Source organism: Meriones unguiculatus, chromosome 6, assembly GCF_030254825.1.
Source record: "Meriones unguiculatus strain TT.TT164.6M chromosome 6, Bangor_MerUng_6.1, whole genome shotgun sequence".
Classification (NCBI taxonomy): Eukaryota; Metazoa; Chordata; class Mammalia; order Rodentia; family Muridae; genus Meriones; species Meriones unguiculatus.
Window position 1 is genome coordinate 54,032,535 of NC_083354.1, and position 12,938 is coordinate 54,045,472.

At 43.9% G+C, this 12,938-nt stretch overlaps 1 protein-coding gene across 2 annotated transcripts; it reads left to right on the plus strand.

Moving 5' to 3' along the window:
• The first annotated feature begins 698 nt into the window (after positions 1-698).
• Rnf7 (ring finger protein 7) lies at positions 699-7,844 on the plus strand. 2 transcript variants are annotated; one of them, XM_021648447.2, is made up of 3 exons: positions 699-913; positions 5,374-5,421; positions 7,300-7,844. In XM_021648447.2, the coding sequence occupies exons 1-3, from the start codon at positions 746-748 to the stop codon at positions 7,354-7,356; spliced, it is 273 nt and encodes a 90-aa protein (XP_021504122.1). In that variant the 5' UTR covers positions 699-745; the 3' UTR covers positions 7,357-7,844. The 2 variants fall into 2 exon arrangements, with proteins under 2 accessions (XP_021504122.1, XP_021504121.1); XM_021648446.2 differs by having other exon boundaries at positions 710-920.
• Positions 7,845-12,938: the final 5,094 nt, after the last annotated feature.

Here is a 12,938-nt window from a genome sequence, read left to right on the forward strand (position 1 = left end):
CCAGACAGCCAAGGTGCCACAAAGACACCTTGTCTCAAAAAACAAAACAAAAAAAAAAAAAACCTAAGACCAAACCCAAACCAAATCAAACAAAACAAACACAACGAAAAAAGGTTAAGATCCTAATACATTTTAAGTGTAAAGAAATCCAAGATGCCTTCATCCCATCACTCGGGAGGCAGAAAAAATGAATCTCTGTGAGTTCAGGGCCAACCTGGTCTTCATAGAGTTCCAGGACAGCCAGGGCTACATAGTGAGACCCTGTCTCAAAACAAATGAACGAACAACAACAAAACAAAAAACAATGAATCGGACCTTTGAAGTCTTGACTTCAACATGTCCGCCTCCCGTGGCCATGCATATGTAGGTTATGTTTATGAAACGTCTCTCCCTACTCCAATAGTTCCCATTTGGGAGAGAAGAGACAAATGAAGACAAGAACGAGGCAGTTTCTGAGGGCTGCGAGTTTAATACATAGGACGCAGGGCAGTGCTCGCTCACCATCCTGCCTGCTCTGCACTAGCAGGCCGGCGGCCACTACTCAGGATCCCTGTGCAGGCCTCGCCCAGCCCTCATGACGTCACTGACCCGCGCCGACCAAACAGCTCCTCCGGGCTCCGGCTTCAAGGCCGCGCTTGCGTGGGGCTTCGCGGCTGGTGTAGTGACCCAGCTGAGCCGCCGTAGCTCGCCCCTCCGCGCCCAACGTCCGCGTCGCCGTTCTGCGCCGGCGTTCTGCGCCGCCGCCATGGCCGACGTGGAGGACGGCGAGGAGACCTGCGTCCTGTCGGCGCACTCCGGGAGCGCAGGCTCCAAGTCGGGGGCCGACAAGATGTTCTCCCTCAAGAAGTGGAACGCGGTAGCCATGTGGAGCTGGGACGTCGAGTGCGACACCTGCGCCATCTGCAGGGTCCAGGTGATGGGTAAGCGCCGCACGCGAAGCCGGGGCTGTGACGCGGCCTGCGGGGCGGGTCTCGCCGGCGAGTGCTGGCCCGGGCCGCCCGTCACCGGGTGCTTCCTGCAGCAGACCTCACGGCGCCTCCCTCTCGTGGATGCGAGGGTTAAGGTGTTCGTTTGCTTTTTGTTTGTTTGTTTGTTTGTTTTTCTGAGAGGCCCTCATTCCCGAGGGTGGCTCAGAACGTGCCCGTTCAGCCGAGGTTGGCCTCGAACCCCTGGCGCTCCTGCCTGCACCTCCCAGATTCTGGAAGTTACGAGCCTGCGCCACCCTGTGGAGCTCACGTCACGGCTCTGTCAGCAACGAAATGACTGCCCGACCATTGGGTTTCCGGATTCCGTGCTGCTGTTTTGGCTAGCTTATAGGTTTCAGATTGACAGGACGAGTCAGAGCTCTCTTGTCTTGGATCGAGGGCCAAGGATTGCTTGATTCAGAAACGTGAAACTTCATCTTGCCCCCTTCCCACCATGGAGTGCCATTTCTTAGAGAAAAAAAAAATACCGCCCTGTTCTTTGTGCCTTTTCAAAGAAGCTTCTTTCATAAATCGTCTTCTATTTTAGTATTTTAAACGAATCTAGCTGAGTTTTACATGGTTTGAGAGCTCAGTCCACCCTGAAAAGAAAACTGTCTTTATGTCCTCTGCCATCTGTTTTCTTTCTTTCCTTCCATCCTTCCTTTTTGTTTTTTGAGTCAAGGTTTCTCTATGCAGCCCTGACTGCCCTGGAACTCTGTGGATCAGGCTGCTCTCAAACTCAAACTCAGTGCCTCCCTAGTACTGGCCTTAAAGGCCACACCACCACTGCCGGGCTCTGTTCCTCATTTTTAGACAGGGTCTATCTCTTGTAACCCAGCCCTGCTTTGAACTCCTGATCTTCCTGCTTCCTCCTCCCAAGTGCCAGGACTTACAGAAATGAGCTACCATGTCCGTGGCATGCCAGGGATTGAACTCGGGGCTTCCTTCATGCTAGGCAAACTGCCACCCGAGGTGCATTGCCAGCCTAACACTGTCTTCCAGAGTGGTCTTATACCTGTAACACCGTCTCTCTGGAGGCTGGAGCTGGAAGATGTCCGTGTGTTTGAGGCCAGCCTTGAACAAAACGAAAGCCAGGGCCCGAGAGATGTTTCCACGGTTAAGAGCACAGGCTGGGGGCTGGAGAGATGGCTCAGTGGTTAAGAGCGCTGTATGCTCTTCCAAATGGACCCGGGTTCAGTTCCCAGTAGCTCACAACGGAAGGGATCTGACACCTTCACACTAACGCACATAAAAATTAATATAAGAGCACCCCAGGTCAGTTTCCCACACCCACATAGCAGCTCACAATCCTTTGTAACTCCAGTTCCAATAGATCCAACACCTCATTCTGGCCCCAGAGGATACCATGCACAAATGGTATTATGGTATGCAAACATCGATGCAGGTAGCATAAATTTTTAGATTACCATGAGACTGCCTTAAATGGTAATTTTTAAAAAATTTAGTAGTTGAAATTAGTAGATTTCCTGTAGTTTGAAAATGTACTCGCTTTTTGGCATTGGGACTTTTAAGCTAGAATCAAGAGATTTCTCACTGGGCACTTGAGAGGCAGAGGCAGGCGGATCTCTTGAGTTCGAGGCCAACCTGTTCTACAGAGTTCCAGAGCAGCCAGGGCTACTCAGAAAAACCCTGTTCCAAAACAACAGAATTACGTTTATTTATTGTGTGTGTTTGCAAAGGTATGTGGGGACTTAAGAGGATGTTTGGGGGAGTGGATTCTCTCCTTCCGTCATATGGTTCCCAAGGCTTCACTCTGCTAAGCAGTCTAACTAAAAGTCTGACTTTTTTTTTTAAGATTTATGTACACAGGGTTGGGTCTGCATATACACCTGCAGGCCAGAAGAGGGCACCAGATCTCATTATAGAATGGTTATGAGCCACCATGTGGTTGCTGAGAATTGAACTCAGGACATTTGGAAGAGCAGCCAGTGCTCTTAAACCCTTAAGGCATCTCTCCAGCCCTAGAGGTTGACTTTTTAAATACATATGTCTTTAAGTATTTTTTTATTTTTATTCTGAGCATAGTGGCACACACCTTTTAATCCTGGCACTTGGCAGGCAAAAGCTGGTGGATCTCTGTGATTTCTAGGCCAGCCTGGTCTAGTGAGCTTTAAGACAGACAGACAGGTTTATGTAGAGAGCCTGTCTCAGCCCACCCCCAACTTTTTCAATATTTTATTTTTCATAGTGTGTGTGTATTGAAGGTGTGTACATGTGAGTGCAGGTGCTTGTGGCTCCCTCTAGGCTGGAGCTACAGGCAGTTGTGAGCTCCGAGGCGGGCACTGGAACTTGCATCCTATTTGAGAGCTCTTTCAGAGCCATCTCTCTGGCTCTGGCTTTTGATAATCTTAAAGTTACTTATTTGCATTCTTATTCCAAAATGGGCCTGTCATCTCATTGCAATATGGGTAATCTTTCTCCCTTGGGTTTTACCCATATCCCACTTCCTTCTCAAAGTGGCCATTGGCACAGGGAGGAGGCCAGTTCATCCATACAGCCAGGTTGTCAAAGTGAAAATAGAGTGTGTGATTGTGATAACTTAGGTGTTGCACGTGGACCTTTTGGAGCCTTGATTTCCTACTTTGTGAAGGAGGCAGTAGGCTGACCACCAGAGCTGGAGGCACAGCCAAGGCAGCGTGGTGATTGGCACTACCCATTTCCTAGTGAGCTCCATGGCCCGTGGCTATTTTGTCATTCCAGGGCATAAATTATTGCAGAATAGATGCTTGGTAATGGATAAAGCCTGTGGAGGCAGAGATTTTTTATCTCTGGAAGAGGCCAGGATGGGGGTTTTGTTTGTTGAGGGTAAGAGTGTGTGGAAAAAAGCAATCAGTACATGTCTGTGCTTGAGCCAGAGTAAGAGGTAGGAAGCAGTCTTCAACTCCACAGTTGCTATTTTTACAGAATTACTTTTTTTTTCTTTTTGCCTTTTAAACAAGTCACTGTACTTAAAAACATGCCAAGTGTGTAAAGATCTAGTCCTAGGGCTGGAGAGATGGCTTAGAGGTTAAGAGCACTGGCTGCTCCGAAAAACCTGGGTTCGCTTCCTACAACCACATGGCAGTTCACAGTGTAATTCCAGTTCCAGGGGGTATGACATCCTCATGCATGCAGGCAGAACACCAGTATACATAAAGGAAAAATAAACCCGGGAGCTTGTCCAGCACTCACAGCAGTCCTGCTGCATCAGCCTCCTCAGTGCACTGATACAAGCCTGAATCACCACACTCACTCATACTGTCCTCTTTAACTTCCTTTTTCTTTCTGGAGAAGTGGTCTGTGATTGCAGAGGACCTGGAATCAATAGCTAGTACCAGTGTTGAACAGCTCACAAACAGCCTGTGGTTCCAGCTCCAGGGGAACCCAGCACCTCTGGTCTTTAAAAGCACCCCAATGCACATTTAGGCCCATACACATAATTAGGAACAAAAGCCTTTTCTGTTGATTTGCGCTTCTCTTTACCTAATTTGGACTGCTTGTACAGTTAAAGAATGAATCTGTTTCATTGGTCTCTAAAGTATAGTACTGATTGAATTTTAGAGACTGCTTTCGTACCTAAGTAATTTATTCAAGTACTTTGCCATTGTTGGGTGAATGCATTAAGGATTAGGAGTTCAAGTCATCCTAGGCTATAGTTTGAGGCCAGCCTGAGATATAAGAAACCCAGTCTTAAAAACAAAGGAAATTTGCTTATGAAAAAAAAAAATGGGAAAAGCCTTTAACTTTCAAGTAGGTTATATAATCACATAGTTTAAAAATTAAGGGAATTGTGGAAACTCCTTCCTGGTCCATCCTGTACTTTATTGTTGGGTAGGGCCAGGGGCACATACCTGTGATCCCAAAACTTTGAGGCAGGAGGTAAAGGCAGGATTTCAGGGTCATCACTTACCATGTGGCAGCTGAGGTTAGAGGCAAACAGAGGTTATGTGAGAGACCCTATCTCAAAGACAAACCTTCATTGGCGCCTTGAGTATCCTTGTAGATCTTTATGTGTATATAAGCAAATAATAAATAGATGAGTATGGCTTTTTACAATGGTGTCTTGAAAATAAATTACCTGTAAAGTTGGTCTGTGTGACTGAGCAAGCTGGGTAGGCTTACAGTAACTTGTTATGGTAGAATTGGCATCTTTGTCTCTGACATTCTTAAGTGCTGCTGCCAAATTATCTTGTTATAAGTGTATGTAAAATTGTTAGCCCTTGTGAAACATTGGTAAATTAGTAGAATGCCATGTGTTTTATTTCTCTTTAAATAGTTATTTTTAGATGACAAATTAATAATAGGAGACTTATCTTCATCTCTGATCCTTGGGGCTTTTGTCTGACTTTCAAGGTCTGGGTTTCCAGCCTCCTGAACCTCAGATGAGATTCACTGTGTTTACTTTTAGATGCCTGTCTTCGATGTCAAGCTGAAAACAAACAAGAGGACTGTGTTGGTATGTGGTAATTCCTTTCTCCTGTCTTTCCACTTAAAGGTTTTCTTCTGTCTCTGTGGGAGTGTTTGACTGTGTACTTGAAGTTGACTTTATTAATCTGGCTTTGGTGACCCAGACCTGTAAACGAAGAACTGGAGAGCTTGAAACAAGCTTTTGCTATTTTTCAAATAAGACCTGTTTTTCAAAAAAGAAAAAAGGAAGAGAAAGAATAGTTTTGTCAGTACCTAAAAATAAACCATGAAGCGGTGATTAATTGTGAATATAAAATGTGTAGGGCAGTAAGGGGCTTGCTGAGGTGGCTCAGTAGATAAAGGCGCTTGCCTCTCAAACCTGATCACCTAAATTTGATCTCTGAAGCCCACTTAAAGAGGGAAAGAGAGCTAACTCCACAAAGGTCTCTGACTTCCACATGAAGCTGTGGCACAAATTCCCACCCATTATATGTACACAATTATGAATAAAAACAAACAAAATCAGAATTAAAACTAAAAGGGAAAGAATTCTAACAGAAGACTTTATAGTAAATAGTAATAAGCAATAAAAGGTTTTAGTTCTCAAAAGACCTTAGTGAAATAAATTTGCAAATTCTTTTATTATTTTAATTAAGACTTGGTTATATATTCCATTCATGGTCATGATAAATATTTTGCTAAGCAGAAAGAAATACTATGAAAACTACAAAGCTAGTGCTGGTGGCGTACACTTGTTTCTCTAGCAGACAAAAGGGTTGCTGCATGTTGGACACCAGCCTGGTCTATAACAGCAAATTCCAGACTTAGGGCTATGCAGAAAGACCAGAAACAGAAAGAAAAGAAGGAAGTAGGGCATAGGGGAAGGAAAGAGAGAGGGAAAGAAGAAAGGACGGACAGATTTCAAGACCGAGCATGGTGGCCTACATCTCTGATCCCAGCACCTTGCAAGGCTCAGACAGGCCTGCACAGGAAATTCCAGGGAGCCTGGGCTACATAAGGCCCTATATCAGCAAAGAGCACTAGTCACAGAGAGATGCTTCTCTCCAGCCACTCTGCAAATCTGATTAGCAAATGAAGATCTGCACTGCTTGCTATCATGGTAGCTTTTGGTATGGTTGACTGATTTTGGTTTTTGGTCTCACTGTGTAGCCCTTAGAACTTGCTGTGTAGACAAGGCTGGTCTTTCTTTCAGTGATCTGCTGCCTCCCAAGTGCTGGGACTGGACCCCACTGGATGGCTTTTTATTTTTTGTTGTTCTTGTTTGTTTGTTTTAAAGGTTTTTTTGAGACAGACTTTCCCTGTGTAGCCTTGGCTGTCCTGGAACTCATTCTGTAGACCAGGTTGGCCTCAGACTCGAGATCCACCTCCCTCTGCCTCCCCAAGTGCTGGGATTAAAGGCACAGGCCAGCACCGCCTGGCACTGGCACATTTCTTAAGTGTTACTTACATGTATCAACGTTTTTTTGTAGATGAAAATAAATATTTTGACTACTTACCCAAATTTTTTCAGGATTATGAGTCATGTCTGTTTTCTTGTGTTTTTTTTAAACTATAATTTTGAACTTAGTAATTTAATTTTTAGAATATTTACAACTTTTGCTTTGATAATTTCCTGAGTGTACAATGTTTGTTGATAATGTCCACCCCCTGCTCAACCCTACCACTCCCCTGAGCGCCCCCCTCCGTATGCTCCCCTACCACTCATGTCCCCCTGAGCTTAGCTATTAAAATTGAACTGTGTCGGGTCCGTTGATTTGTGTGCTGGTTTCATTGTTTGAGTCTGAGACAGGGCCTTGCTTTGTAAACACAGTGGCCCAGAAATGGCGGCACTCCTCCCGCCAGCATGCTCACCTAACAGGCATGTATGCCTCCTCACCTACTCAGCTGTTCTTTTTCTTTCTTCCAGTGGTCTGGGGAGAATGTAACCATTCCTTCCACAACTGCTGCATGTCCCTGTGGGTGAAACAGAACAATCGCTGCCCTCTCTGCCAGCAGGACTGGGTGGTCCAAAGAATCGGCAAATGAGAGGTAGTAGAAGGCTCTCCTGGTGTGGTTAGCAACCCTGGATGATCTTGCCATCAAATTATGAGAGAAAGACTAGACACTCCAGGGGATTCATTCATCAGCTAGAAAGGATGATATGCGGTCTCCTGAGACTCATCCAAGGCATGCTTTAACATTTTGTTGTTTAGTTTCAAGAAATTCTCTACGATGAAGAAGATAATTTATTAAAAAAATGCCCTTTCCTACCTCGGTCGTGTGTGTGATACATACTGCTTAGAAGAGCTATAAGAAAGAGAACACTAAAAATGGAACGGTCCTTATTGTTTGTCGCTACACAAGGTCTGTGAGAGCATTGCATTCACAGAAGAGCATTTTTGTATTTATGCTTGATTGGATAAAAAATAAATAAAAGAATGTTACAGTAATAAAATGCATTTAAAAACCCAACTCCTACCCCCTGCTCCTAATAACTTTTTGTTGCTGGGAGAGAGGCAACCCATCATTTCTTTATTTGCTAAAAGGAGGATTTTAATTTTAGGTCAGTGAAGAAGGTAAATAAAATGTAACTTTCAGGTAAATGGGACGTTGTCTCCTAAGTTCTCCGTCTTTGACTCCTCAAGGAAACCTGGATTGCACCCCACTGTTCAGTCACGCAGTTTTAAAGAATCGTTTTCTGTTTCTGGTAAGGTTATGCCAAAATAGTAGTGGGAAAATGCTTACCAGTGTAACACTGGAGTTTATTATGCAGTGTTTTAATACATGAAACACCCTGCTCTGAGTTATTAAAATTTTATTTATGCCCTTAAACTTATTAAACTAATTTGTCAAGTAAATAATTTGAAAGAAAATTAATATACTCTGTTGGCAGTAAAAATTAATTGAAAACACACCAACCATCAAACTCATCCATTGGTTCTGGGGAGATAGTGCTGTGTAAGTCTGAGGACGAGAACTCCAGTGAAAATGCTGGGCATGGCAGCCCAACCCTGGTACTCAGCAGGTGGAGACAGGATTCCTGGTGCTTGCTAGCCAACCTAGAGCCAAATTGATAAACTTGGGTCAGTGAGAGACCCTGTCTCAAAAAAATAAGATGGAGAACAATTGAGGAAAACATTGACGTGAGCCTCCTACCTGTGAACACACACAAAATCTCTTTCAAAGGTTATTTGGGTTCATAATTTTTTATTCTGAAGTGGAAATTACTGATAGGAATTTTAAAAAGAGGGGGCGCTAGAGAGGTGGCCTAGTAGCTTAGCAGTTAAGAGCTCTTGCTACTTTTGCAAAGGACCCAGATTCAGTTCCTAGCCCCTCCATTGCAGCTCACAACTGTCTAACTCCAGGAATCCAACATCCTCTTCTGGGCTTCTGTGAGCACTGCGTGTGTATAGTGCCCATCTAAACATGCAGGCAAACACTCATGCACTAAAAAAAAATTAATAGTGTTTGTTTTTTTCTTTTGATTTTTCAAGACAAGGTTTTTCTCTCTGTGTGTAATATCCTTGGCTCTCCTGGAACTCTGTAGACCAGGCTAGCCTTGAACTCAGAGGTCTACCTGTCTCTGCCTCCCAAATGCTGGGATTAAAGGCGTGTACTACCACACCTGGCTTAATAGTGTTTCTCAGTTTGTTTAAAATAAAAATTGAGATTTATGGAGGGTTTTTTTTTGTTTTTTTTTTTTTCCAGTGGATGACAGGATCTGAGACAGGGTCTCACTATAGCCCTCCCTGGACTGAAAGTGAGTGGAGGTTGGCTTCAGACTGGCAAGCTTCTTGCCTCTGCCTCCCAAATGCTAGGATTATAGGTATGCACCACTGTGCCTGGTTGAGTTATATTTTTACTTTTTATTAGTCCAGTTTTTCTGAAATTTTTGCTTTTTGTCAGCAGATCCCCTGAAAGAGTATGGGTAAATATTTTTCTAAATTTTCTAGGTACTAAAACTAGGTACAAATGTTTTTAGTCATTGAGATGTGCCTGTCATTGTGTAATTAACTATTAGTAGCTTCTCTGACATTTTTTAAGCTTGTAATCATAAAGTGTGAACCAGGTATGTTTGACTTTGCTGTAAAGAAGAAAGTAATCTGCCTGTCATGTTCCTTGGGTGGCTTTGACAGTTCATAAGTGGAATCTGAAGGGCGGTGGTAATGAGTCTGTGTTCCACCCATCGAAACTATCTGATAAAGCCCTAGTTATGCTGCACTCAGCATCTGGGGGTGGAGAGGAGGAGGGATTGAGACAAAGCTTAGCTCTGATCCCAGTCATCTGCGTAGCCATCCAAGAGTTCCGTACATACCGTTTTACCAGAAGAGACATGCGGAGGTGCTTGAGTTGTAGGTTCCAAAACCATCAGGGAGCCTTTTCTCTCCAGATGAGATGATATTTAATGTCTTTATTTACATGTTAATAAACATTTTAGAGCTGTAAAATATGTAAATAGCAGTTGGGTTCTTAGGCTCCTGACATGGTTAACAGTTTCCTGCTGTAGAGTGGACAAAGTGTGAGAACATGCTTGTCACAGGGTACTGTCTTCAAGCCAACTCCCTGTCTCCCTGCCGTGTCCGATCCCCAGAAGCTCCATTTCCAGAACTTTTCTTTGGAGGCCAGTCTGGCTTCCTTGGAACAGCAGTCTTGGGTATTGGACGGATTGGCTGCATTGTGCTGGCACAGCCTGTCAGAGACACCCTAATGGCACAGGAGTGATATGAGGTTCGCTTTGTGTTGGGGATTGAATACAAGGCCTTGCACCTGCTACCTTTGCCCAAGTGACCACCATCCTATGAGGAAGGTTTTGTAGAGCCGAGTGTTAGTATGTGTGAAATCCAGACAAAGTTGCTTTTCTTTTTTAATTGAAGCAAGGATAGAAAGCTTTAGAATTAAAAACTCAAAACTGTTACTTTAGTGAAATATGTTAAAAATGCTTTAGGGGGCTGGAGAGATGGCTCAGCGGTCTTCTCCTTCAAAGGTCTTCAGTTCAATTCCCAGCAACCACCTGGTAGCTCATAACCATCTATAGTGAGATCTGGTGCCCTCTATTGGTTGAACGCATACATTCAGGCAGAGTACTGTATAAATAATCTTTTTTTTTTCAATATAGATATCTTTATTAGAAATACAAAGTGGTTTTGTTTTGGTTATAATAAATTTAGTTAGAGGATGGAATAGGAGCTGAAAGTGAACACTCAGGTTTATGACAGCCAGTGGCCTGGGTAGCAGAGTAGATTTGCAACAGAAACAGAATCCTCTCCTGTTCTTTTGTTTCTAGGCTTTGTTTTGCTTTCTCGTTTCAGGCCAGGCTATCCTGGAACTGGCCATTCTTCTGCCTTCCTCTATCTGTCACTGGGATTACAGGCCTAGGCAACCATCCAAACAGTCTGCATTTCTTGAAAAACACTTTTCTTGTTTCTATCTTCTACAAAGAGAACTGCCATACTATCACGTCTGGATATATCTTAAATTTCAAAATATCAGTGAGGTGATGATCAAATAATCTTTTTAAAAAGGAAAAATACATTGTCTTTTTTTAAAGTTATTTCAAAGAAGTAGTAGTCTTGTAGTTCTGAAATGAAAATGACAAGTTTCCAGTGTTTAGTAAGACCATGTGTAAATAATGTTTAAGGAAATTGTGCGATACGGTACATACCTGTATCCACAGCAATTGGGAGGCTTAGGCAGAAGGATGGCTTATATAGAGAGACCTTGTTAAACCAAGAAAAAAGGTGACAGATTTAGATATAAAGAATGTAGGACTTTAAGTATAAACGTTTGTATTTGAAACTGCTCTGTGTTGGGCATTTTAACGGTGTGCCCAAACACTGAAAATATTTGATATTTGCACCAAGTTGCTCTTAGCACATTTTACTTGTTCTTTAGCTCAAACTGGCTCCAAACTTTTTGTTAGAGATTTATTTATTTATTTAGTATACAGTGTTCTGCCTGCATGTATACCTACATGCCAGAGAGAGCACCAGATCTCATAATAGATGGTTGTGAGCCACCATGTGGTTGCTGGGAGTTAAACTCAGGACCTCTGGAAGAGCAGCCAGTGCTCTTAACCGCTGAGCCATCTCTCTAGCCAGCACCAAACTCTTGATCCCCCCCTCCCCCTTGAAGCCCTGTATCACCACACACATCACACTGCCCTTTCATCATCCCTTTCTCTCATGGCTAGGTTTTGTTCAGCCAGGTATGTCCCCTGGGGACAAGCTTTTTCTGTAGCTTGATATTATTGATAATGGCTGAGACTTAACCAGGGGACTGACTGGCTAGGTATGTCACCTCTCAATACCTGTTTCCATGTGTGTGGTAGTCTTTCCAGCCTCCCTGGATTGTTACTTTTCTCCTTGGCGTGATTAAATACAAGGCAGCTTAAGGAAGGATTTGTTTTGGCTTGAGGTCAGAGGAGGCAGCCTGAAGCAGGAAGCAGAGGTGAATGCTGTTGCCCAGATTACTTTCTGCTTTGTGTTCAGGAAGAACGCCAGCACATGTTCGTGGTACTGCCACAGTTAGGGTGGGTCCTTCCACCTCAGTTAACCCTGACTAGAAACTCCTTCGAAGGCAAGTTCCAAACTGGCTCCTAGGTGATTCTAGAAACTGTCAGGTTGACAGTATAAACAGCACAGGGATTAAATAGATAAATGAAGGAGTGCCTGGTGCTGGTAAGAGCTGTTCAACTTTGACATCTGTGAAAGCTTTAGCAGAAGCATGTTCCATTATAGGGTAATCCCCTCCCCCACCAACCGTTCTCAATCAAAAACAAAAGAAAAAAACAGAAGATGAGGCAGAAGAGAAAGTAAACAGTGCAGGTGTAACACAAAACTAGGCCTTAACTGCTTTCCAAATAGTTAACAATATTTTCAGATTTGTATTTAAAAGTTCTGTAAGCTGGCTGTGATAGTACACAGCTATCATCCCAGCACTCTGGGAGGCAGAGGCAAGCAGCTCATTGTGAGTTTGAGTTCAAGTCCAACCTGGTCTACAAAATGAGTCCAGGACAGCCAAGGCTACACAGGGAAACTCTGGTGGGGGGGGCTGTGTAAATATTGAAAGTTTAGAGGCCAGGTTTGGTGGTGCACAAAGCAGAAGCAGATCTCTTGAGTTTGAGACCAGCCTGGTCTAGTCTACAGAGGGAGTTCTAGGACAGCCAGGGCTACACAGAGAAACTCTCTCTCTGAAAATAGAAGAAAGTAAGTTTAGTTTTAGACTTTCTTTCTCTGTAGGGTCTTTGTCTTTTTTATTTTGATTGAGATGGAATCTTGTGTAGCCCAAGATGGCCTTGAGCTTTCTGCCCTCCTGGCTCCGCTTTCCAAGTGCTGCACCTTCATCCAGTTTATCCTAGCATGAGTGCCGCCGTTCTGCTGGCTGAGGTGTTCTTGCTGGGTAGAAACCATGGTTCAAGTGCTGTCTTTTGGGGCTTTTGTATCCCTCGGTGTTTGACAATGACGGCAGCAGGCTCCGGTGCCCTCTACTGATGTTTGCAAGTGTAACAAGTGTGTGTGCCCAAGTTGGCATTCCTTAGCCCTAGGCTGGCATTGCACTTCCAAGTGG